The 25,559-nt window shown below is 49.7% G+C and overlaps 1 protein-coding gene across 1 annotated transcript; it reads right to left on the bottom strand.

The window, feature by feature from the left end:
• Positions 1-5,012: 5,012 nt before the first annotated feature.
• On the bottom strand, positions 5,013-13,036 carry LOC127224553 (dnaJ homolog subfamily B member 5-like). Its single transcript, XM_051187602.1, is given in 6 exon segments — positions 5,013-5,541; positions 5,706-5,830; positions 5,833-6,306; positions 9,525-9,769; positions 11,973-12,117; positions 12,907-13,036. Coding segments are annotated over 5 exon segments (1,146 nt in total). The 5' UTR covers positions 12,041-12,117; positions 12,907-13,036; the 3' UTR covers positions 5,013-5,307.
• Positions 13,037-25,559: the final 12,523 nt, after the last annotated feature.

The following is a 25,559-nucleotide window of genomic DNA, read 5'->3' as shown; positions in this document are numbered from 1 at the left end:
TCCAAGAGAGTGAAGAGAGTGTTGGTTCTCCTGGGACTAGAGTTGCAGATGTTGTGAGCTGTCATATGTGGTAAAATAAAATACAAATATTTGTATATACTTTTACTTTTATCTGTGTAATTACTCTTTTACTAGTTCTCTATTTCATGTAGATCTGAGTTACTCCCTTAGTTTTCTTTATATCAACCTGAAGGGAACCTTAAGGAATTTTAGAACATATTTTCTGGTGATACATTTTCTCAGTCTTTACCTAGGGATGTCTTGAGGTCTCCCCTTTCAGGGTTTTGTTTGGAGACAGAGTCTCACCATGTAGGCCCTACTGTCCCAGAACTCACTAAGTAGACCAGACTGGCTTTGAACATCCAAATATTCACCTGCCCTTTTCTCCTCAGTGCTGGAATCAAAGGTGTGTGCCATCTTTATTAGTGTCTGGCTTTAGATGTACCTTCCTCCAGGTTTCCCCCAAACTTGCTATCTAGTCCAAATTTATGGTCTTCTTGCCTTAGTCTCATCATTGTGGGGATTACAGCAATGCACCTTATCTCCTTCGTTTTAATAGGCAGTTTTTCTGGGTATAGAATTTCTCTCCCAACACTTGGATTATATCATGAGTGCTTTCTGATTGTATGGCTTCTGATTACAATCAGCTCCAAGCCTTACTGAAGTTAGAAGTGATCTGCCCAGGTCTTTTCATTGTTCCACTCACCCTCCCACCTGGGGTTACTCTTCTAGTGCTGGGATTGAACAAGGCCTTTCACATTCCAGGCAAGCACTCACCATTGATCTCCATCCCTCAACTTTTGGGTATACATATTAATGTTCTCTCATTAAATTTGGAGAGTTTTCAGTCATTCATCTTCCTTTTTTTCCATCTTCTTCTCCTTTCTTGTAGTGCTAGGGTATCCAACCCAGGACTTTGCACATTTCTTACCTTTTCTCTCCTGTTTCTATAACTTCTATTATTTATGTTTTGCTTGGTGGTGTTTCATAGGTCTTAAAGGCTTTCTTACTCTTTCTTTATTCTTCCTTTCTCTCGTTCTTCAAATTGGAATAATTTCATTGGCCTATTTTTAAGCATACTGATTTTTTTGTCTTTCTAATCTGTTAACATTCCAATCAAAATTTTCATTACAGATACTGTATTTTTCAACTCCCAAGATTTGATTTGTTGACTTAAAAACTTTTCTCCAGTAGCTGATCAGTATTTATCCCTAGTATATGAATGGACTTTGGGAGCCCATTCCACATAAAGGGACACTCTGTCAGCCTAGACACAAGGGGGAGGTCCTAGGGCCCTGCTCCAAGTGATATGACAGACTTTGAAGATCCCCCATGGAAGGCCTCACCCTCCCAGGGGAGCAGAAAGGGGATGGGATGGGGGGTTGGCGGGGGCAGGGGAGGAGGAGAAGGAGAAGGAGAGAGAACTGGGATTGACATGTAAAACAAGCTTGATTCTAATTTAAATAAGGAATAAGGAAAAAAGAAAAAAATACTAAATTTAAAAAAAAAAGAAAAACCCTTTTCTCTTTCTGTATTTTACTTTTCTATTCTCCTTATTCTTCCTCTCTCTCTCTCTCTCTCTCTCTCTCTCTCTCTCTCTCTCTCCTGTGTGTGTGTGTGTGTGTGTGTGTACTTTACTTTCTTATTTGCATGAGTGTTTTGCTTGAATGTATGATTGCACACCACATTCATGCAGTGCCTGAGGAGGTCAGAAGAGGGCCCACGATCACCCATAACTGAAGCTACAGTTGTGAGAGAGGGCACTGTATAACAGACTGCCGCTGTGGAGGGGCAGTGCTCAGGGGCAGAAGACTAGAGGGGTTGAAGAGAAGCATCACAGAGAGGGGCAGCTTTCAGTTTCCTCTTTAGAAGGATATTGGAGATTTGGAAATCCACTCATAGTCCAAAGAGGCCAAGAAAAAGTGAGGTCTAAGGAGATCTAAGGAGGTCCAAGTCACCATCAGATGTCCTGACAGCCAGTGAGCTGAGAGGTATCCAGGAAACTAAATGGTTGAGTGTTGAGTGACTCCAGTGACTAAGATGGTTCAAGATTCAGGCAAGCCAAGTCTAAAAACATAGTATTTTCTTTTTAAAAAGTTTTCAAAGATTTATTTATTATGTAAATGATGTTCTGCCTGCATGCCTGCACACCCAAAAGAAGGCACCCAGATCTCATTATAGGTGGTTGTGAGCTACCATGTGGTTGCTGGGAATTGAACTCAGGTCCTCTGGAAGAAGAGCTGGTGCTCTTAATCTGTGAGCCATCTCTCCAGTCCTTAAAAACATTATTGTCATAAAAAATAGACAAATGATTGCCATAGTTATCATTACGGAATTTCCCTCTCTCTCTCTCTCTCTCTCTCTCTCTCACATACACACACACATACACACACATTAAAAACTTGGCCAAGTGAGAAAATCCAATAGCCATCCAGCAAACACTCCCCTAGTTTCTTTACTTTCATAAAGTTCTGCCCTATATTCCTCTCTCTTTTCCTTTTTCCTCTCTCTCTTTTTTCGTGTGTGTGTGTATGTATGTATGTATGTATGTATGTACACATTCCAGTGGAAGCTTATCTTGCCTCAGCATGGTTTCTAGGATTGCAGGGTCCCATAAGAGTGTGTTCAGTCGGAGCTGGAGTGATGGCTCAGTGATGGCTCAGTTAAGAGCATTGGCTGCTCTTCCAGAGGTCCTGAGTTCAATTCCCAGCAACCACATGGTGGCTCACAACCATCTGCAATGAGCTTTGGTGCCCTCTTCTGGCCTGGAAGAATACAGACAGAATACTATAAAAAAATTAAAAAAAAAAAAAAAAAAAAAAAAAAGAGAGTTCAGTCAAAACATGAAGACAGGACAAATTTCTAGGTCCCGGGTTCACAGAGGGACCAGAAGGAGAATTCTGGTCCAGGATGTCCAGATCCTGAAATTTTAGGTAGTCAGGGAAGACACAAGATAATATTTAGCCTCAAATGTGTGAGACCACTCTAGAATTCCTAGTGCAGGAGAGAATGGAGTAGGATTATGCAGAGTGGGATTCACCCTACCCATAATAGACATCTTTGTGGTCCAGATACCCTGGTTTGGTGAGTTGGAGGAAGAGCCTCCCACAGGAGCCTCCAAGATGAATAGTGAGTCAGAAAGGTCCAGAGAAGCCCAGTGTCCACCTGTGGGGGACCAAGACCCACAGAAGACAGCCATCTTTGTGGTACTTGGGACAGTGGTCTTGTTAGTTTTGGGCCTGTCTCCGGCAGTGTGGCTGGCTAACTTGAAGGTGGCCATTCCTGTAACCACAGGGGTTCCTTCCTACCCAGACCCAAGTAGAAAAGGCAGTGGCCTTTATGCAGTGTTAACTAGGCCCTGAGAGAGTTGTTTAACAGGGACAGGCACACAGGTACCAGGACAGATAACCTTAGAAAATGATGTGAATCAAGGAGCAACTATGTTTAGTGCCCTTCTGGAAACCCAGATCCCCAGCCAGGCCCTTCCAGCATTCTCTAGCTACATTTTTTTTTTTTTTTGGTGGACAAACTTAAAAAAATAGTTTTATTATTTTTAATTAATTGTGTGTGCATGTGTGTATGCATGTGTACACACGTGCATGAGTGTAGGTTCCAGAGGAGGCCAGGGTTGTAAGGTTCCCCTGAACAGCTGTAAGCTGCCTGATGTGTGTCCTGGGGACTGAACTTGGCTCCTCTGTAAGAACAGGAAGTGCTCTTAGATGCTGAGCCATTCCTCCAGCATACTTGCTGGCTAAACTGTGTCTTTGGGAGTGTGACTATTCTCATCAGTCAGAAAGTTCTCCATCCCTTCCAAGGAATAAAATGTCTCTGATTCAAAGAGGATGTTTAGGCAAGTCTGTTAGAGCTCATGTTGACACAGCTTCTGAGAACAGGCTCTGTTTCTCACAGCAAAGGGTATCTTCTTCTCCGCACATAGCTTGGATATGGCTTCTAGCTTTGTTGTTTGGGGTATATGTTCTGGAATTCCAAAAAGTCAGCACTTATAGGAAGGAGGGGCTGGCTTTAGCTTATACTGAGGTTGCTTGGCTTTTCTGGGGGTTATCAGGGCTCTGGAAGGAGGCTAGCAGTGACACTGTGTTCCTGCTTGCACCCCAGGGGCCCTGCTCCTGCTCAGAGGCCATATTTTTAAAATACTTTATTTTTTTCATAATACTGTCATTACAAAAAAATACAAAAAACTACTATAAAAACATTCAGGGGCTTGTCAAAGTGAGAAAACCTAAAGACCCCACCCCAGGACCAGCTGAAGTAGTCTTCTCCCAGCTCCTTCACTATTTGACTTCTATACAACTGTGGGAGAGGGGGTGGGGGTCACACAGGCAGAGAGGGGCTGAAAACTTCTGACACAGCCTCCAAGAAAGGTAGGAAATAAGTAGCTTCACATATCACAAAGTGGGGTTTGGAAGTTTGGGGTGGCTAGGCCCTGAGTTCAGAGATGTGGGGGAGAAACTCAGACCCTGAATCTCTTGGGGGGGATAGCTGCCACCTGACCCCAAAGCCCTTGTCCTTCCTGATGATGCCTGGGCGAAGGGTCCTGCCCCACCTCTTAACTATAATGCTTCAGCCCCCTTTTTTCTCCACCCTTGAACACTCCTTAGAGCAGCTGCGCGGGGGGGGCAGACCCTACAACTCTGCAGGGTATAGGCAGGGGCAGCTGTTGGGGAGGGCTCCTGAGCGTGAGGTTCACCTCCCTGCCCCCAAGTGAAAAGTGTCTCGTGCTCAATGAATGGCCTTGTTCACAGGTAACGGACCTTCCCTTCCTATGTCCTCTCCTCTCGTCTCCTAGAGAGACACACAGACCACTTTAGCAGAGTGCATCATGTGCATGAATACTTGTGGGATAGCCCTGGACACTAAAGACCTGGGGGGAGGGGTGTCCTTTCTGTCCTCTTTTTCCAGAAACAGGAGGAAGCCAAAGGGAAGGGAGAGGAAGGTGTTAGCAAGGCTGAGAGGGGAGGAGACATGCTATTTACAGGCGTGGACAAGGAATCTATATCTTCAAGTAGCACTCAAGTCACTCTCCAGCCACTGGAGTAGGGACTGGATTCAAAGCTAGTGACAGAAAATTGACCCCTGGCCTGGGCTAGCTCTCCCCACCTCCCTCCCATTCCCCCAAAGCGGCCCAGCTCTGAAAGGGGTTGGGGACAGGAACATTTTCCTGACAATCAGTGGCTTTTTTGCATTTTAGAAAAGTGCCAGTGTCCCATGGACACCCAGCCAGGTCCACATGAGATGGGGTGTGTGTGGGGGTATTGCTGTGGTAGGCTCCAGACTCGCCAGGGCAGTCTAGGAGCAGGGTAGGTGCTGCTTAAGAATCTGCCGTGTCTGTGGTGTTAATCTGTCTGGGAATCGAACTTTGAACTCAACAATGAGGTCTCCCCGCTGAGTGGGCACCTTGGGGAAGGGGAGACCCTCCCCACGGAGTCTCTTCACGGTGCCTGGCTTGATTACATCATTGCAGGGCAAAGGGATCACTCGGCCATCAATGGTGGGAATGTTCACAGTGCAGCCACACAGCGCCTGGGGAAAATAAGGCAGAGAGTGAGGAAAAGGGAGGCAGAGAGAGTGGAGAGAAACGAAAATAGATGTGCACAGTCATTGGGTGGAGTGGGGTGGTGGATGGATGGGTCAAAAAGGAAAGAAGATGCTTCCTATCAGACAGACAGACAATCACACATGCCTACCTCCTTGAGGCTGATCAGTGCACTGTAGAGCACATTGGTGCCATCTCGGCGGAAGTGTGCATGAGGCTTGTCTTTGAGCACGAAGACAATGTCGGCTGGGATGTTGTCAGGTGTGGCATCGCCTCTTTGGGGAAGGTGATCTTGGTACCTTCCTTCCAGCCACGCTTAATGACGATGTGCAGAATTTTGTCCTCAGTGCGCACAGTTCGCCCATCAGGGTTGAGGCGCCGTCTTGTGATCTTCATGCGCTTAGTAGAGCCGTGGTAGATCTCCTCCAGGGACACCCGAAGCTCGTGCACCACAGGGGGGTCCTGCACCTTGCGTCGGGGGTATAGTGGTTCTGGGGCTCGCCTCGGACCCCTACTCAGCCCATTGAAGCCAAAGCGGCCAAAGGCACCAAATGGGTCCTCATCTTCATCCACATCCATGTCATCTGGGTCAAAGCCACTGAAGGGCCGAGTGGAGCGGCTGCTGGCAAAGAAGATATCGAAGGGGTTGGAGCCACCAAAGAAGGAAGCAAAGGTGGCATGAGGGTCCCCATGAAAGGTGTAGTGAAAGGAGCCACTGGAACCACCTGCCGTGCCACCGCCGGTCTTGAGGCCTAAAGGGGAGGAGAAGTTAGGGGCAGTGTGGCCCATCATGGCCCCCTCCCAGTCTCTTTCCCCTGCCCACTAAGTTGTCAGTTCATGGACCTAGATAAAGAAGCAATCTTTAATTCCCACAGAGAGGGCTAGACTAATAGAGTAAGAAAAGTTTTGAACAGATTAATATCCACGCAATTAACTACATATTTAGGAATGTGTATCTGGGCATGGTGGTGCATGTCTGTAATCTCAATACTCAAAAGACTGGGAAGGTGACTGAGAGTTCCAGGCTAGTCTGGGCTGTGTAGTGAGACCTTGTTTCAAAACACAAACCCAAAGAACCTGCATCTTCAGATTCCATCAAGCTAGTTAACCAATGAGTGGAAAAGCTAGGACTAGGGGACTTAGTAGATGGCTTCTGTTATATAATTATTCCCACTTAATCAGTCCAAACATGCCTCATAAAAGCTAGGGCAGCTGGCCTCGTATCACATGACAGGCTATACCTGACCCCAAATCTCTGTTTACTTCCCAAGATACACGGGGCTAGAGACAAACAGATAGGGTTTGGCCATAGAGGGGCTAGTAAGTGACCTGTCCTAAATAAAGTGCAAACACAATCTAGGAGAAAACAGCTTTCATTCTGCTTCATCTTCCCAAACTTCTGCTCCAACAGGAAATCAAGAGGCCTCAAAAAACAAGAAAGCTCACTGACATGGAAATGAGGAACTGTTTTCCTAGAAAAAAAATTAAATTACTTTATTTCCATACCCTGACCCTGTGTTACACAGCTTCAGGGACTGTCATTCACACAGCGTACAGACGCAGACTACAATGGACCAGCCCTGCAGCATTCCCCATCCAATGTGGAGCAACTATTACACATCAATGGGCTGGCACCATGTAAGGGATGACTCCAGAGATTCTCTCTCTGGAGTTGGATCTTGTCTAAGGGACTCAGGTTTCTGGATGGTGCTTTCATGGTAGGTGTGTGATGGAATATTGGGAAATATGGGGGAGGGAATTAACACAGACTGATACAAAATATATAGATTCACAGATGGGAATCAGGCCAGGGGAAGGCCCCTCTCATTGAAACTTACTTATTTGTTTATTTAATGCTTTTGGTAACCTAAGGCTTTGTACACTTTGGGCAAGCACTCTAGCATTAGGCTGTATTCTTAGTCCTCTTTGAGGCCTTTTATCTACAATTTCAATTGGCCTTGGGAACCTGGGCCTAAATTATCCTCATATTTCATGGGACCACATGGACAGGTTTGGGTTTCATTAGAAAGGGCAAGTAAGTAGTAGGCATTCAGTGTCTTGTGGCAGCTGCTGCTTAATGCTTAACCTCTCCCCTAAGGGGTCTGTTCTTTCTTCCTGTTGAAGGGCTAGCTATGAAGCAAATTTAAGTTGGGCAGGGCTGGCAATGGTGGCAAACATTTTTAATCCCAGCACTTGGGAGGCAGAGGCAGACAGATCTTTGTGAGTTTGAGATCAGCCTGGTCTACAGAGGGAGTGCCAGACAGGCTCCAAAGCTACACAGAGAAACCCTGTCAGCCTGTCTCAAAAACAAACAAACAAACAAACAAACAAAAACCCAGATGTGTGTGTGTGTGTGTGTGTGTGTGTGAGAGAGAGAGAGAGAGAGAGAGAGAGAGAGAGAGAGAGAGAGAGAGAGAGAGAGAGACAGGCAAAGCTTGGTGAGAAAGCAGGAGAATGAACTGATGACAAGAGGGGATAATTCTCACTGTGGGGTTCCTGTTCTACCACCCCACCCCTCCCCACTTCAAGCAGAGAACAACTTGTGCCAAGCCCGAGCTTCATACAGATTCTGTGCACAATTGTTCTGCCTGGCTGTTGAAGAAGAAGCAGGGTAGACAGAAATAGAACTGACTTTCCAAGGCTGTTACTCCCTCCTCCAACCCAGAGGTCTTCCCAGGGGCTACTGTGCATGTGATCTACACCAGGACCCAGGAGCTGCCTAGGGTCTGGGTCTAGGTGTTGCCTTCACTTGGGTTTGGTCATGTATGAGGTGGGGGAGGAAGTTTCTTCTTCAACTCCTTTCCTAAACAAAGGTTAGGCTAAGTTCAGCATTGAATGCAATTCTGAGAAAGACCACACGGCGGCATGGTGCCTGCACTGCCTCCCTTCTTTCCCTACTCCCATCACTTCCCATCCTCCCTCCTTAGCTGCGAGAATGCCTGGGATTAGAGCAGGTGCCTGGGCTCTGAGAACTGGCAAGTCTAAGAATGATCAGGGAAAAATGGAATGAGCTCACAGCATGGAGACTGAAAAGAGGGGGGCTGGGAAGACGGGGTACAGGTAAGAGAATGGCAGAGATGAACAACAAAATGAAGAGGGGCTGGGAGGAAATGCTCTTGAGCACCTGCTTTTAATCAGGCACAGTACATGCCATTAGCCCATTTCATTCTGAGCACAGGCTGGGGAAGGTGAAGAGGAGGACAGTGTGAAAGAATGGTGGATGTCGTTAGGAGGAAGGGCAGGTCTTCCCAGAAAGGAGAGTCCTCAGCTGTGACAATGTCTCTTAATATAGCCTGACAGGTGCCTGTGGCTGGCGGGTGGCAGGCAGGCCCCGAGGGGCAGGCCCAGAATTAGCAGCTACATCATGCCTGTGGGATGTGCTGGGAGGAGCCAGGCTCTTAGAGGCTTTATTTGGGCCTTTCCTGCTGCCTGCCCTGTGCATGTCCACCAACTGCCCTGGGGAAGGGATATGATGCCAACAACATCTCCCTTTCCACTCCTGGATCCCTGCCACTTCCTCTGGGAGGCAAATCTCTGTTCTGCTGGCCTGAAGTGGCTAGGGATTGGGGGACAGTGGCAACAGCCATCTCCACTCAGAACTCTAGTGGTTAATTCCCTGGCTGTTCAAGGGCCAGACTTTTATGCTGATGACTGTAAATGCCATCCTCACAGAGTCACAGACTCACTCTCCCCAACCTTTCAGATCAGCCAATGAAGCAGCAGAGACTTCAGGCAGGACTAATAAGGCTGGGAAGGAAAGGGAGGGGGGCACTCTGGCCCAGACTCCAAACTCTAGGGCCAGAAGGGGACTAGGGAGGGGGAAGAGAGAGGGATAGGGAGGAGAGTGAGCTGAGACCAGGTAGTGAGTGAGTAGCTACTCTAAGGCAACCTTCCTCCTTCAACCCCGCTATGAACCCAGGGCTCCAGAGAAACTCAGGGGTCCAGGTTTGGGTCCATACCACCGTCTTACCTTCCTCCCCATACTGGTCATACAGGCTCCGTTTCTTAGGGTCACTCAGCACGTCATAGGCCTCAGCAATCTCCTTAAACTTCTCCTCAGCGTTGGGTTCTTTGTTCTTGTCTGGGTGGTATTTCAAGGCCATTTTCCGATAGGCTTTCTTGATCTCATCCTCATTGGCCCCTGATGGGATTCCGAGAATCTTGTAATAATCTTTTCCCATCACAGCCACTGGACCGGTGCTGGGCTCCTTGTTTCTGCAAGAACCCAGGGCCAATCTTAGGTACCCTGTTCTCTACAGCCCAGCCCCCTCCTGCTGATCCTGTAGCCCTTAAATGACTCCCTGTGTGACCTTCAATAGGTCATGCCTGTTCTCTGGGTCTCTGTGTCCCATCTGTAAAGTGAAAGTTTTGGACTAGATGATGTCTTCCAGTTCTGACATGCTAGGATTCGGTGATTCCTTTCTTCGCTTCTGGATGAAGATTGTGGCCCACTTCTTGGGACTAGGGCTGAGTCCCGAGCCCTTGGGCCAGCCTGAGGACCCCTGAGAGACCTTTCTGAATGAGATGGCACTGTGAACTGACAGACTCTCACAGAAGCTGTCGAAGGTCAGTGCACTGAGTGAGGTCACCTGAGCTTTGTAGTCTCTCCTACGCCACACCTCAGGCATGGTGCCCGGGCTGAGGACAGCTGGGGCAGTAGCCCAGGACCAGCTGAATCAGGGTATGGGAATTGGGAGTCTTTTCTGCCACTGGGGACCCCAGATCCCTCTGCCCCCCCCAACTATGCTAAGCTTCACATGTGACTCAGATCACAGAGTGACTCACAGCTTTGGGAACTTCTGTTTCTCACACCCTCATTAGCAAGGGGGGGGGACACTGTCTATCCCCCAACCAGGGTAACAGTTGCCTTTGCTTGTTTCCCAGTATCTACACACTGAAGTGTGAATACATGTCTATGCTGCCTACAAGTGCCGATGGTAGTGAACAAAAGCACCGGAGATAAGGCTTTCTTAAGCCTAGGTGTCAGGAGACAGGCGGACACTAACCACCATGTCCTAAATACCTTTGCTGCAAGCCCCTCCTCTATCTGCCCCTACGGTTTAGGATCTGAATCCGTGCTAGGCTTATACTCCTCCAATTACTCCTTCTAAGTGGGGTTCAAGGACATCAGCGTGGGGCTCTGATTCTTCCACTCTAACCTGCATTCATCAGTGGATCTGTGGATGATATGAAGAGAGGGGACTTGAGGGAGTGGCTAGATGCAGTCCTCTGGCCTGTTTGAGGTGCAGCCAACCCTTGTCAAAACAGAGAGAACCAGAGTTTTCTAGCAATGTTCTGGCAGCCACAGCTGAGGCCTTTTTTCTGCTCGAGTACTTCACAGTAGTGAGATGGACAAGATGTCCTAGCAGAAGAGCTGTGACAGTTAGGAAAAGCTCTGGTGTCCCCAGGTAGGCAAAGAGAATGACCTTAGCCCTGCCCCTACAGAGCCTGCTGCAGGTGGCTAGGTTGACTCATGGTACTGGGAGTCACCTCCTTCTGACAAAGAGAAGGCACCACCATAAAGGCGGGTACTCCCCCATTTCCCCACACCAGCATGTCACGTCTGTGGGGGAGACTGGCGTTGGGGGAGGCAGAGAAGAAAGAGCATCTGGGGGAGGGCAGCCATTTTCGGAAGCGGCATTAAAAGCAGTTTGAGAGGGAGATGGGGTGGTCTGCCATCTTTGCCTCAGCCCACACTTTCTTTACCCCAGGATTGAAGGAAACCTAGGACAGCAACAGGGCGACAGGGAACTCCAGCAGAGGACAGAGGGCAAGTGGCATGGCTTACCAGCCCACCCACCTTGTTGTGGTCCCTTCATTAACTCTTTACCACCTGCCACCTTCCTCTCTGGCACCCACCTGCTAGCTATTCTCCACCCACAATTCTCTTGCCTCCATAGACACAGGGCGAACTCTCAGGACCTGCCTCCTTTCCCACCTCTCTACCCTCCCTTCCCTCTCCCTCCCCACAAGCCACGTGGCAGAGTGACAAAGGAGCCCCATGGCATGGCTCTGCCTTTGATGAGGAATGAGGAATGTGTTAAGGGAGAGCTAGGGAATTAAATAAAAAAAAGGAGAAGAAGAAATGAGGATAAATAGCAAAAGGGACTGTGGAGGACAGGGAGGAGAGAGGGTACTGACAGTGGGGTGTAAGAAATGACAAAAGCAAACGGCTGGAAGTGGAAAGCAGGTGACTGATGGCTTGAGAGGGAGAACCGAAGGACTGGAATACTGGAGATGTTTGTGGAAACAGAGTTTGTGGGAGATGAATGGTATGGGGTACAATTCATTCAAACATACAGGTGAAGTGAACGGATGAGATGAGGGTGCCAGGGAGGAGGGGGACAGTGCAGGGAATGGCTGATGTGGAGGATTTGACTCGGCATGGCTATGAGTGCCCTGCTCCGGAGGGACTTACCGAAACTTTACAAACCCATTCAGCGTCCACGCTCGAAGTTTTAAGGGTTCCAGCTGAATTTTAAACATCAAGCTGGCTAAGAAGTCTTCTCCCCAGAAGTGTGGGAAGCTCCGGAAAGCTCCTCGAGCCTGTAGTGGGGGTGCTGCTGGGGGTGGGCAGGAGAGCACTGTGCGCTTAAACATGCCCAGCCAAGCCCCTCACCTCTGATCGCTCCACCGGAGCCTGCTTGGGACGCTGTAGCTCTGGAAGCCACCTCCTCAGATTCTCAGAGGCCCTTGCCCAGCAAGGCCCGTCTCGTGCCGCAGAGGCTGGACCTGATCCCCGGGTGCCGAGTGAAGGGAGAGGGTCCAGCGGCCACCTGCTCTCAGGTACAGCAGTGTCTGGCTGAATGCGAGTGGCTGTATGTCTGTGTGACAGTGAGGATGGAAGTGACAGTATGTGCTTGCTGAGTGGCAGCGTGTGTACCTGTGACAGGTATGATAGTGAGGGCCTGAGAGGCTGTGAGCTCCTCTCGCCTCTCTGGGGAGGACCCAAGCCCAATCCCCAAGAAGCTACTCAATGAAGTCACTGACGGGGAGCCTCCTCCTCCGCAGATGGGCGGGGAGGGGCGGGGCAGAGCCGAGCCTGGCCGGGACAAAAGGCGCGGCAGGGAGAGGAAAGAAGGGGGTTCGCGCGGGGAGGGGGTCGGTGATGTCACCCCAGCTGGCTGGCTGGCCTGCTCAGAAACGCCTCCGCCCGGCGCAACCCAATCCGACCCGACCCAACCCGACCCTGGTCGCAGACACCCAGCACCTGGCAGACCCCGGGCTTCCAGGCCCCGCACCCCTATGACAGCGGAGGCTATGGACCCTCGGTGTCCCAACCCCCCACACCAGGACCTGTCTTCTCGACGCCCCACTCCCGGGACCCCCGAGTCCTCGCTCAGCGCCCTCACCGGTGAGGAGCTGCGGACGCCGCCGCGGTCCTTCAATCAGCCGCTGCCCCCTCCCCCCGGCTCCGGTTCCGCCGCCTCCACTCGGGACAGGAGTCGCCTGCCCGCCGGCCGCAGACAGCGGGACAGGGAGCCCGCCCCCCACGGCTCCGCCTCCGCGCTTCCCATTGTACTGTCTGCCCGTCACTCAGCTCAGACTCTGCTGTGATTGGACACCTCTCAACGAGCGTCCGGATGATAGCCACCCCCTTCTCCGCCCCTGTCACCCGGCCACACGCGCACACATTCGGGGCAGTGATTGGTGTGGGTGTGATTGGTGCCCTCCAGGATCAATCAACCACACCTCTTCTCCATCTCGTCGTGTCATTGGTGAAAAGGACAGAGGGAGGCAACTCCAGGCGCCCTTTGATTTTATTGGCTCGTCCCTGTGACTTCGACCCAAGCCTTTGGGCAACTACATTAGCCCAATCTCCAGAATGGAGATGAGACATGCTGGCCGCCGCTTGAGTCCAGGAAGAACCTTCTGGAACGAAAGGAACCTCAAAGACAACCTAATAGGAAAACTGCGCTCACCAGTTGGCGGTGACACCAGGAATTCTTTCTTTTCTTCATTTAGGAGAGTCGAAGTAGGTAGAAAATAGTGCACCGGGGGAGGTGTAGCCTCAGGACCATTGCCAAAAATGTCCCCTCTTCTTACCTGTCTTTTATCAAAGTGTGAGCCAACCTGACCTGACCTGGTTTAGCTTTACCGTATCTTGATCTGGGGTTGACCTGTCATGGCTTAACTGTTACACAAAACAGACCAGGATAGACCTGAGACGTGTCCTTGCCATCTCCACTCTTCACTAGTAACTGGTAACTACAGGAGTGACACCTTTCCGATTCCGTCCAACTCCTCTCCATTTTTTGCGTAGTCCTTTCACGATGGCTGCTGGCTGGCTTGGGAGCAGCCGTTTCTCAGCCACTTGGGGGTTCACAGAGCCCAGTTGAGACCCCTTACTACCAACCTTTCATCTTTTTTTGTAAATCCTTTTTCCTTAGCCCCATGAAATCCAGCCTTTCCTCACCCCAGGATTCAGTCTTGTTCTGTATTTTTCTTTTCTCTTTCTTTTTTTCTATTGTCTTACTCGTAATTCTCCCTATTTACGTGGTCTGCAATATCACAGCTCATAGCTCTCCCTTCAACCCCCTACCTCAGCTTCTTACGGTCCTCTTCTTAACACCCTCATACACTGTCATCTCTGCCCCCAACCCCCAGTAAATCATTAAATCTCAGCCCCAGTGTCCCCGATATTCAGAGCAGGAGGGGCTGCGGAGGCGGTCGCCAGCGGAAGCCGCCGCTCCAGCAGACACCGAGCTTGGCGCCCACGTTACTGTCTCCCAGGCCCATCTGTGCTGGAGGGAGCGGGGGTGGGAGGGGGTAATCTGGGGGTGAAGAGGGGGAGGGGGTTCTTGGGAGATTTGATGACAAAGAAAAGGCCTTAGAAAATGCTCTCGCCCCATTCTTTGCCAGTTTCAAGAGACAGATTTAGATACCTACGAGGCCGTGCAAGCTGGATAGAACTGTGAACTGAGGCTTGGAGTACCTAGGTCCCAGATTAGGGCAGGAGAGGGGCCTGGAATTTGGAGAAAAGTCTACATATTCTAAACTCCCTGCCCCTTCCTGATGTGCCACATGTAAAGGAATTTGAGCTTAGAGTAAGAAGAGGAATTAGGGTGGAAGAGAGGAAGTGGGGTAGAGGAGTGATGAAGGGGGGGCATGGCGTGATCAGTATGGGAACTAACAGGTATCTGGCTGAAGGAGGTGGGTTGGGAACAGGAAAGGGCCCAGAAGGTAGGGTGGGAGGCAAAGAGGAAGTGAGGGGGTGAGATGGGCTAGGGTGGAGATTGTAGGAGCAACAAAATGGGACAGAGAGACCAGAGGAGGAAGGACGGGGAGGAAGGGATGAGGGAATGGAGCAGGGTGGCATGGATATGGGTGTGGGAAGAGGGGGCCTGGGAGTAGTACTGGCTCCTGTGATTTGGGGCTCTCACTATCCTTTCTCCTGATTTGAGGGGCCCCAGTTGTCAGTGGCTAGCCAAGCTTTTTTCTAATTCCAAATCTGCTCTTGCTGCTCCCGGCCTTGTCCATGCTATCACAGAGGTCGAGTTTAGTCACAGGCCTTTACCTGGTTCTGCCAATGCTAAACTGTGGGCATGGGCTTCAGGGACTCTAGGCTTGTGTCCTTAGAAGTGGGGCCCAAACTCCATTGTCTTCCTGGATCACTGCTGCTGCCTTCTGTCCTACTATCCAGGGCGCCAGAGCACAGCATAGACTGTAAGAATGTGAGGGCTGGGGTCAGGCAGCCTGTTGACCTTGAGGGGCCACTGCCACATCTGTGCCTCACTTGTTCACGGCAAACGGGCCAAGCAACAGCGGCAGCTCACAGGGCTGTTTTGAGGGTTAACTAAGGTGACACATGTAATGGTCTTCATTCTGAGCTTGGCATGTGACTATCAGTCAATCAAATGAACTCTTACTGTGTATTCAGGGCTAGCTGGGTGTGTGAGTGAAACTACACATGCATGTGTCTGATTGGGAGTTATTTACTGTTGTAATCAGGATTCCGTTTGTAAGGGTGTATCTGCACAATTATTTTTGTGTGTAGTATGCCTGATTCTGTACTTGCTATAGATATGTGATTTTGTATCAGCACACATGTATGATTAAATAAATGGCTGTATAGGCATGTGACTACATCACGAATAGTGAGGGATGTGGCTATTGACAACATTTCTACCAGTGTATGTATGCATCTGTGATCATGTTGGCTCCAAACACCCCCGCTTGTCCTCCCTCCTCATGGAGACGTCATAGCCCTAGGTGCCCCTCATTTCCTCACCCCAAGGGAACCGGAACCTGTAGGCAGGGGAGTGGGGGTAGGTACCAGTGAGGAGGTGTTTAAGCAGGAGCTCATGTTCCCTCCCAGACTGTATATGGGAGGGGGAGGCCCGATCTTGTACATCACAAATCCTCCAGAGGAAGTGCTTCCCCCCTCTGCCTGTTCCTAGTTCCCTGTCTTGTCACCATGGCAGCAGTTGCCAGGGGCTCCCATGGTTGCTAAGATCTGGGTGTGGGAGGATGCCAGGCCCTGTTGCTAGTAGAAACAGAATCCTGGGAGGCAAGGAAGACTACCCCCATGGCTGCCGGCTCTATGCAGAGACAGCTCTGGCTCTTGGGCTACCCCTTTGCCCAAACTGAACCTATGATTTGTATTGGCAGTGTGATGTGTGAGGAGGGTTTAATATGGAGCTGGGACTTCAATACCTTCTGAGGAGAAAAGGGGTCCTTAGTCTGCCCCCCATGACCACTTTTAAAGAGAGTTTCTGAGAAACTAGAGGCCATCTTATTCTCTTTCTTATCTCCCCTACTGGTCCCCTGAGTGGAATCCATGGTTGGAGTTCTCCAGTCAGTGACTGGCTACTCATCATGTGATGTTTCACTGGGACCTAGGAATGCTGCTTTGAATGCAGACTGTGGCCAAATTGTTAACTTCTCATTTGGTACATGCTTTGTGCTGACATATGAGCATAGGGCTAGTCCCACACAGATTTCCAGCTTTGGCATCTGCTTGAGACACTGACTCTGGTTATAATTTTGGCCAAAGGAATCCCTTGAATCCAGCCTCAGCCTCAGCTTCAGCTTTTATTTCCTAGATATAGTTAAGCCCTAATTTTAATGCTAGACATGTGAACTCATTGTTTCTTTTCACTGACTGAGCACTGATCAGTGATTTAACTTCCTGGTACTTCCTGGCACCTTGAACTAAGCAGAAAAGTGATCATCATATGTAGTTTCTCACTTTGGACGAAATGGCAGTTCTAGTGATGGCCAGCAGAGGGTGCGTAGCATAAGATTCTCAAGGCAAGCTTTCAAGAGCCAACCAGTGAACTAAAGCTAAAGTTTAGTTTTGCTACCTAAACTTTAAAGTCATGTGACTGCAGAGCATACAGAACTATCTTCAGACCAGCTGGGATAAGGGCTGGGAAGGTGCAAGAAGGTGCTTAATGTGTACTGACACCCTTTCCCCCAATGTGGACTGGTATTGTCAAGAGGACTCAGGACCTTACCAGTTTTCACACTTTCAGACTCAAAACTTTTGTGATATGTTTTCACCTTTCATCTATGTTGTTGGATTGAGCACCTCCAGCTGTATATGCTCCACTGCCAAAATCAGCAATCTGCACCACTCACCCCCGCCCCCCCAATCTGCACCACTCACCTCTGTCCTCTCCATCTGCACCACTCACATCTGTCCTCTCCATCTGTACCACTCCACATCTGTCCTCTCAATCTGCACCCGCTCACTTCTGTCCTCTCCATCTGCACTGCTCACATCTGTCTTCTCCATCTGCACGCCCTCACCTCTCCATCTGCACCACTCACCTCTGTCCTCTCCATCTGCACCACTCACCTCTGTCCTCTCCATCTGCACCACTCACATCTGTCCTCTCCATCTGCACCACTCACCTCTGTCCTCTCCATCTGCACCACTCACATCTGTCCTCTCCATCTGCATCGCTCACCTCTGTCTTCTCCATCTGCACTGCTCACATCTGTCCTCTCCATCTGCACCACTCACCTCTGTCCTCTCCATCTGCACCACTCACATCTGTCCTCTCCATCTGCACCACTCACATCTGTCCTCTCCATCTGTACCACTCACATCTGTCCTCTCCATCTGCACCACTCACCTCTGTCCTCTCCATCTGCACCACTCACCTCTGTCCTCTCCATCTGCACCACTCACATCTGTCTTCCTCCACTGCCCTCGCTCACCTCTGTCCTCTCCATCTGTACCACTCACATCTGTCCTCTCCATCTGCATCGCCCCTCTGTCTTCCCATCTGCACCACTCCCCCTGTCCTCTCCCCCCATCTGTACCACTCACATCTGTCCTCCCCATCTGCACCACTCACATCTGTCCCTCCATCTGTACCACTCACCTCTGTCTTCTCCATCTGCACCGCTCCATCTGTCCTCTCCATCTGCACCACTCACCTCTGTCCTCTCCATCTGCACCGCTCACATCTGTCCTCTCCATCTGCACCACTCACATCTGTCCTCTCCATCTGCACCACTCACCTCTGTCCTCTCCATCTGCACCGCTCACCTCTGTCCTCTCCATCTGCACCACTCACCTCTGTCTTCTCCATCTGCACCACTCACATCTGTCTTCTCCATCTGCATCACTCACCTCTGTCCTCTCCATCTGCACTGCTGACCTCTGTCTTCTCCATCTGCACCACTCACGCCATCTCTCCATCTGCATGGCCACCCTGTCTTCTCCATCTGCACCCACTCACATCTGCCCTTTCCATCTGCACCACTCACATCTGTCCTCCATCTGCACCGCCCACCTCTGTCCTCTCCATCTGCATCGCTCCACCTCTGTCCTCTCCATCTGCACTCGCTCACCTCTGTCCTCTCCATCTGCATCGCCACCTCTGTCCTCTCCATCTGCACCGCACTCACCCATCTGCCGCTCACATCTGGCCTCTCCATCTGCACCACTCACCTCTGTCCTCTCCATCTGCCCCCCACCTGTCCTCTCCATCTGCATCGCTCACCTCTGTCCTCTCCATCTGTACCACTCACCTCTGTCTTCTCCATCTGCACCGCTCACATCTGTCCTCTCCATCTGCACCACTCACCTCTGTCCTCTCCATCTGCACCGCTCACATCTGTCCTCTCCATCTGCACCACTCACATCTGTCCTCTCCATCTGCACCACTCCCTCTGTCCTCTCCATCTGCACCGCTCACCTCTGTCCCCCATCTGCACCGCCCCCCTCTGTCCTCTCCATCTGCACCACTCACCTCACGTCTTCTCCATCTGCACCACTCACATCTGTCTTCTCCATCTGCATCACTCACCTCTGTCCTCTCCATCTGCACTGCTGACCTCTGTCTTCTCCATCTGCACCACTCACATCTGTCCTCTCCATCTGCATGGCTCCCCCTGTCTTCTCCATCTGCACCACTCACATCTGCCCTTTCCATCTGCACCACTCACATCTGTCCTCTCCATCTGCATCGCTCACCTCTGTCCTCTCCATCTGCATCGCTCACCTCTGTCCTCTCCATCTGCATCGCTCACCTCTGTCCTCTCCATCTGCATCGCTCACCTCTGTCCTCTCCATCTGCATCCTCACCCCTGTCCTCTCCATCTGCACCGCTCACATCTGTCCTCTCCATCTGCACCACTCACATCTGTCCTCTCCATCTGCATCACTCACCTCTGTCCTCTCCATCTGCACCACTCACCTCTGTCCTCTCCATCTGCACCACTCACCTCTGTCCTCTCCATCTGCACCACTAACATCTGTCTTCTCCATCTGCATCACTCACCTTTTCTTCTCCACTCTGTCACTCCCACATCTGTCCTCTCCATCTGCACTGCTCACATCTGTCCTCTCCATCTGCATCACTCACATCTGTCCTCTCCATCTGCACCACTCACATCTGTCCTCTCCATCTGCACTGCTCACATCTGTCCTCTCCATCTGCATCGCTCACCTCTGTCTTCTCCATCTGCACTGCTCACATCTGCATTGCTCGCATCCACTCTCTCCATCTCTACCACTCACATCTGCCCTCTCCAACTTTCAGCCCTCCAGGGTTTTTGTTGTTTGTTTTTGTTTTTTGAGACAGGGTTTCTCTGAGTAGCTTTGGAGCATGTGCTGGAATTCACTCTGTAGACCAGGCTGGGCTTGAACACACGGAGATCTGCCTGCTTCTGCTTCCTGTGTGCTGGGATTAAAGGCGTGCACCACCACTGCCCCTTTCATTTTTTTTTTTTCCATCTCATCTGCCTTGTTTCATTCCAGCCATTCAAGGCTTTCAGTCTGTGCTTGTGCCAGGAGTGCTGGACATACCAAGGCTTGAACAACATGGCCTGCCTCCCTCACTTGCCTAGACTTCTTTCCATATAACCTTAGGTTACATTAATTTATTTAATTTTTTTTTTTCTTTTTTGGTAGCTAACTCATATAGATCACTCATACCAAGTTAAAACCACAAGCTCTTTTTTTGCCCGAGCTGCTGATTCATCTCTGGTCTATTATGGTTTTGAGAAAAAAAAAAACTTGAAATAAGTTGAATAAAACCATTTTGATGGTACTTTCTGAATTTGAGGACAGTCTTTGAGCCTGGAAATTTCTACATTTGATGTTTACTTAAAGTGGAAACAAAGGGCCGACAGTCTGTATCTGGCTGACTTCAGCACTGTGGACAGAGACCACTGGCGGTACCTCCTGCTATGCCTGGGACCGCAGGGGGAGTGGGGGGCGGGGCGGGGTGATGACACAGCTTCAGAGGGAACCAGAATCTAGCTGCTCACTCAGCGCCTTTCCTCTTGCCAGCCTCATTCTGCTTCTTCTATCAGCCCAGAGGGCAGACATGACAGGGACTGTTCTCTAGATTTTACAGACGAGGAAATAGGTTCATAAAGTCAGATCCACCGAACTCAGGGGAAAAGTGGGGTTGGGGAGAATACTGGGTTTAACTTGATGTTTAGAGAATTGAGTAGCACTGTTTTTCTTTGGGGGGGGGATGACTTTCTTGGGAGACAGAGGGAACATACAGAGCAGGAAAGGTGAAAGTTTGTTTGGAGGTGGAGTCCCAGCAAGCCCTGGGAGCAAGTGGCAGCTGGTGAAAGTCAGGGTTCTAGCAAGGATTAAACTTCCAGCTAGGACTGCTGAATGCAGGGAAGGGAAGCTTCCTTGTTCACAGAGATACAAGGTTTTAATTTTTTATTTCATATTTGTTTATTTTGTGTGCATGAATAGCTGGTGAAAGTCAGGGTTCTAGCAAGGATTAAACTTCCAGCTAAGACTGCTGAATGGAGGGAAGGGAAGCTTCCTTGTTCACAGAGATACAAGGTTTTAATTTTTTTTTATTACGTATTTGTTTATTTTGTGTGCATGCATTCCATGACACGAGGAGGCCAGAAGGCAATCTGAAGTTAGTTCTCTCCATCTGCCATGGGGATCAAATTCAGGTCATTAAGCTAGGCAGCAAGTGCCTTTGCTCTTTGAAACAATCTTACAGCCAAAAATCTAGTTTTTATACCTTTTGCTACCGTGATGCTCAGCTTCCCTGAGACTGGAGATTAGAAGGAACTCCTGTGATGTCACCAAACCTCCCAAGTCAGGCAGACACTCCCTGCCCTATGGGAAAAGCCTAGAGGGCAGAGGTATGGAAGCAGGGTAAGCAAAAGAGTTGTGCGGGTGGTGAAACTTCTGTAGTGAAGCTACAAGCCTGGTTTCCTGTCTGGGTCTATTTTGAGGAGTGGAGACAGGAGGTGCTAGACTATATTGCAATAGGTCCCTTGAAGTGCTTTGACAAGCAGCACACACACACACACACACACACACACACACACCACACACACAGACTAAAGGCTACAGTGTCCTGTTTTATACTCAGGCCTGGAATTGGTCAATGATAGGAAATAACAGAGAAATGGGATGATTCCAAACAACAGGAAACATGCAGCAGAAACAATATCACAATGTCTTTATTATGGTTTCTGCGGTGCCCAGCCTCTGGGAGCTCCTGCTTGGAGTACTGTGAAGGCTGAGTCACAGGGAGGAGCATGCAGCTGTAGACAGGAAGACAGGGCTTGGGGTCGGTCCCTTCTGATTACTCTCAAGTTACCTTCAGCAGAAAAGTACATAAGAAGGACATGAGGAACCAGAGGGCCTTGGGTCCTCAGTTACGGAAGGGCTCTCGGGTCCTCCCCTCCCAGCCTGTTTGGCTGGAAACAGATCACAATATCCCTTAATGGTTGGAGGCTAAATTTGATGGCCTTTGCTGATTACAGATATGGAGAGGCCAGCCCTTTTCATTCCAAACTGTACTGGAATTGGGCTTCTTATTCAGTGGTCCAGATAAGACCTGACCCTCTTCTCTGTGCTCCGGGTTATTAGTGCATGCAGCCCAGAGGGAACAGCTTTTCTTTAGTGTTGGACTAGTGAGAGTTTTGTAATCTATTGTTTTCTTTTCAAGGTTGCCAAAAATAGTGGCAAAAAGCAAGCAACACCAGGAGGAACACTCAGCTCCACTGTATTCCAGGGCTGATCTGTGGGAACAGGCCATATACTGATCATGTTCACTTAAGATCTCCATTGTCTGGGCCATAGCAAGGACCAGGGGAGATACTGTGAGCAAATTAAACCCAAATGCAAGGAGAATGTGGTGATTTGATGCCACTGTAAATGGCAGCTTAAAAGGGGGCCGTGGTTACAGATGCTGCCAGGGTGTTCTGAAATTCTGGCATCAAGGTTGTTTTGCCTTTTAGTGCCAAGTACAGAATAGTCATGTGCCACATAGTGACATTTCAACCAACAACAAATGGCATGTCCAGTGGTGGTCCCTTAGGTTATGTTGCCTGGTGATGTGGTAGCTGTCTTGGTTTGTGTAAGAGCACTCAATGACTCAGCTCTCAGAATGGGCTTCCAGAATGGAATTGGGTTTCTTAGTGACTGGTCCAGACAAGACCTGGCCTTATTCTCCATGCTCTGAGCCACGAGTGACTCTACATGCATGTGTCTCTCTATATGCATATGTAGTGCATGACTGCATGTGTACCTTTACTCTGCTGGTTGGAAAGAGACGTGGAATACCAATACCAGAGCCTATTGCCAGTTCAAGTTTTGTGCCTCTTGGGTAGTCATGGCTGGATGGGCAGAGCCTTCTCATAGCTAGAGTGTTCTCTGCACTGTCAGAAGCTGTGATGCCTACAGTAATTGTTGTGCTTTGGACTAAGGCATGGGGCGGCCTTGGTATTCATTTCCCTGTGAAGTGCCCTCTTCCCAGGCAGTTGAATTCTGTGCTTTCTGTTTTGGTGATAGGAATGGGGTACTCCAAGACTTGGCCACTTAAGCAAGGTCCAGGTGACCTCCCATAGGGAGCACTAGGGCCAGAAAGGCAAGTGTCTACCCTGCCAGCCCATTGCCTGGGCTGGGGGGTAGGAAGAGGCAATGTATTCATGGCTTCTGCTGCAGCTATCCTCGAAGGAAGAGCACTTGAGTTGGATCAGTACCTAGGAATGAGGACAGTGCTCCATCCCTGGGATAGCCTGGGGTCACTGCCTCAGGGGAGGAGGGTAGGGACAGCCGTGGAGAGGTTGTGCAGAGCTCAACCACTCTCAGGGACTCTGGTCCTGCAGTTCTGCTGTGTCGCCCCAGGCCCCTTCGTTTAATTCTGAGTATGTAGATGAGAAGTGCTGGAGAAAAACCAGGCTTGGTGCAAGCAGTCTTCAGAGAGGCATATGTGTAACCCAAGCCTCCCATTTGGGAAGAACATTGATCTTAATTGTTGGCAGCCAAGACAGAAGAGACTGAAACATTTTCTCATACCCTCATCAGAGCCAGACATTAATTTTTGCACTTGGCAGGATTTCAGACAGTCACAGTGATAGGAAGGCTTGAAAAGGGCTGAGTCCTACTAGGTGATGGACGTACACCTCTGTTTACCTGCATGGGGCTCCAGGAAGCCACCTCAAAGAGAGACTGTAGACACTGGGGTTGGGGTGCCTTCTGTAACAACAGACTAGTGAGCAATGGACCCTCCCTTTGGTACAACACTAGGTGCATATGGGAAAGAGGCCAGCTGTTGTGTGGGCTGTTTTGTTTCTCAGGATTGTTATGGATTGGGACTGCCATCCTTTGCTTGGGGTAGAGTCCCTTGGGCCCTTTGCATCAGGCCCCTACCAAGGGAAACTACTGAACTGGATAGGGAGGTAATCCCAAATAGGTCCTATTGTGGATGAGCTGTGGGGCTGGCTTTGCAAGTTTTGGGACCCAACCATCTTGATGTGGCCTGTGGTCTTTTGCCATTCACCTGTAGGTCAAGAAACTCAAAACAAACAAACAACCCCCCCCACACACACACTGCAGCTCCAAGGTAGCAAGCATCTTCTTGATCTGTAAAGGACCATGGAGCATGATGGACTCCCAGTACCCATGACTGGGGAGTGGTAGGAAAGCGCTGTTCAATTTCCAAAGCCCAGAGATGATCTCTGTTCAAAATGTCTTGTGAGGTTTAGCAGCTCACAGCCTCAGGGACAGATGGTGACTCACCGGGAGAGTGAGCAAGAGACCTTGTATTTAACATGCTTTAATCTTCTCAATGGAAAACCCAGGGCTGGCTGCTACAAACACAGTCCTCAAGCCTAGGAGCTTTGTGCTTTGTTTTTTGTTGTTGTTTTTCCTTTTGACCAGATCACATAATGGGCCCTCTTCCTGGTCAGTCCTGTGAATGTTACTGAGTAGTTTTCATTGTAGTTACCAAGTCTCACTTGTGTAACTTACTATTTAGAACAAGCTGGCTTCAACTCATAGAGACCCACATGTCTCTCGGGTGCTGGGATTAAAGGTATATACCATCATGCCCAGCTTCAAGTAATAGTTTTTAAAAGCTGTGGGTTTCAAAATGAACCCACATGTATCTCCTGTCTGTGGCATCTCAGCCCTAAATAATCTGTCTCCAGCAGTGTACCACCCTGCTTCTAGGTCAGGCAGTTCCTGCAGAAAGAGACCATCTAGGGCTCTAGGCAAGGCTTTGGTTGCAGATCCTGCTCCACCTGAGCATCTCAACACCGAGGGATATGCTTGCCCCTTCTTTTGTATCATCTACTCCAGAACAAGTGCTTTGAGCAGTGGAGATAATGTAAGCTTCTGCATGGCTTGAAGAACCCCTCCTTGTCAGAACTGGCCATACCTAAGTCATCAGGTTGAAAATAGAAATCCAGAACCTAGACCCTAGGTCTAAGGGCTGAGCCACATCACGTACTGACTTGAGAGCTTCAGAACAGGGTGGTAGGGTTGGGCAAAGCTTGCAGGCCGAGCTTGGTGCACCTATGACCACATGCCTCTCAGCCTAGCTCCAGCTCCTACTGTGGAGGGGAAGACATGAATGAACAGCAGGAGAAGCAGCAGCTGAGTCTACATCCCCATGATGGGGAGAAGGACAGACTTCCTTCTTAGGACGCTGACTAGGACGTCTTGATGGTTGAGATACAAATCTTCCCAAGCCTTGGTTGTGTCCTCTTTTCTGTTTCGGCATGACTGCTTAGGGATTCTGTAGAGCTCCTCCAGTCTGAGGCTGGCTTGCTCTCCGTATAACACCACATTTCTATGACAGTGGTGGTGTTGGGCTGGGAAGCAGGAGAAGCCTACTCTGTTCTTCTCTGCCATGAGACTGTATCCTCACTGACCTCCGTGGCAGCCAGGTTGAAGCATCTCCCACAGAGGGGTGTGATTCCTGCCAGTGTATTTGTTCCACTCAGGTCCCTAGAGCTTTGGATCACACTATACCATTCAACAAATGGGGGCCAAGAGTCTCACCTTGGTTTTCCTGGTCTGCTAAGGGCTTGTGAAGCTGGATGACCTGGTTGAAAAGTTCCTAGAATTCTGGGTCTCTGGGAGAGGCTGTCTCCACTTTTTCCAGTCAGAAATCCACAAGCTAGTTTCCTTTTCTGTCACGAGGAATTGAGAGTTTAAACACAACCTTGAGGGATGATTTCTAACTGTTCTCCCACCACAACATACCTGAGAGACACATAGACACTTACGAGCAACAGGAGCTCATCACGGAGGGGATTTCAATGT

The sequence above is a fragment of the Phodopus roborovskii genome, unplaced genomic scaffold (genome assembly GCF_943737965.1).
Source record: "Phodopus roborovskii unplaced genomic scaffold, PHOROB, whole genome shotgun sequence".
Classification (NCBI taxonomy): Eukaryota; Metazoa; Chordata; class Mammalia; order Rodentia; family Cricetidae; genus Phodopus; species Phodopus roborovskii.
The sequence above is the reverse complement of the archived record's forward strand: the minus strand, read 5'-3'. Positions and strand labels throughout refer to the sequence as shown.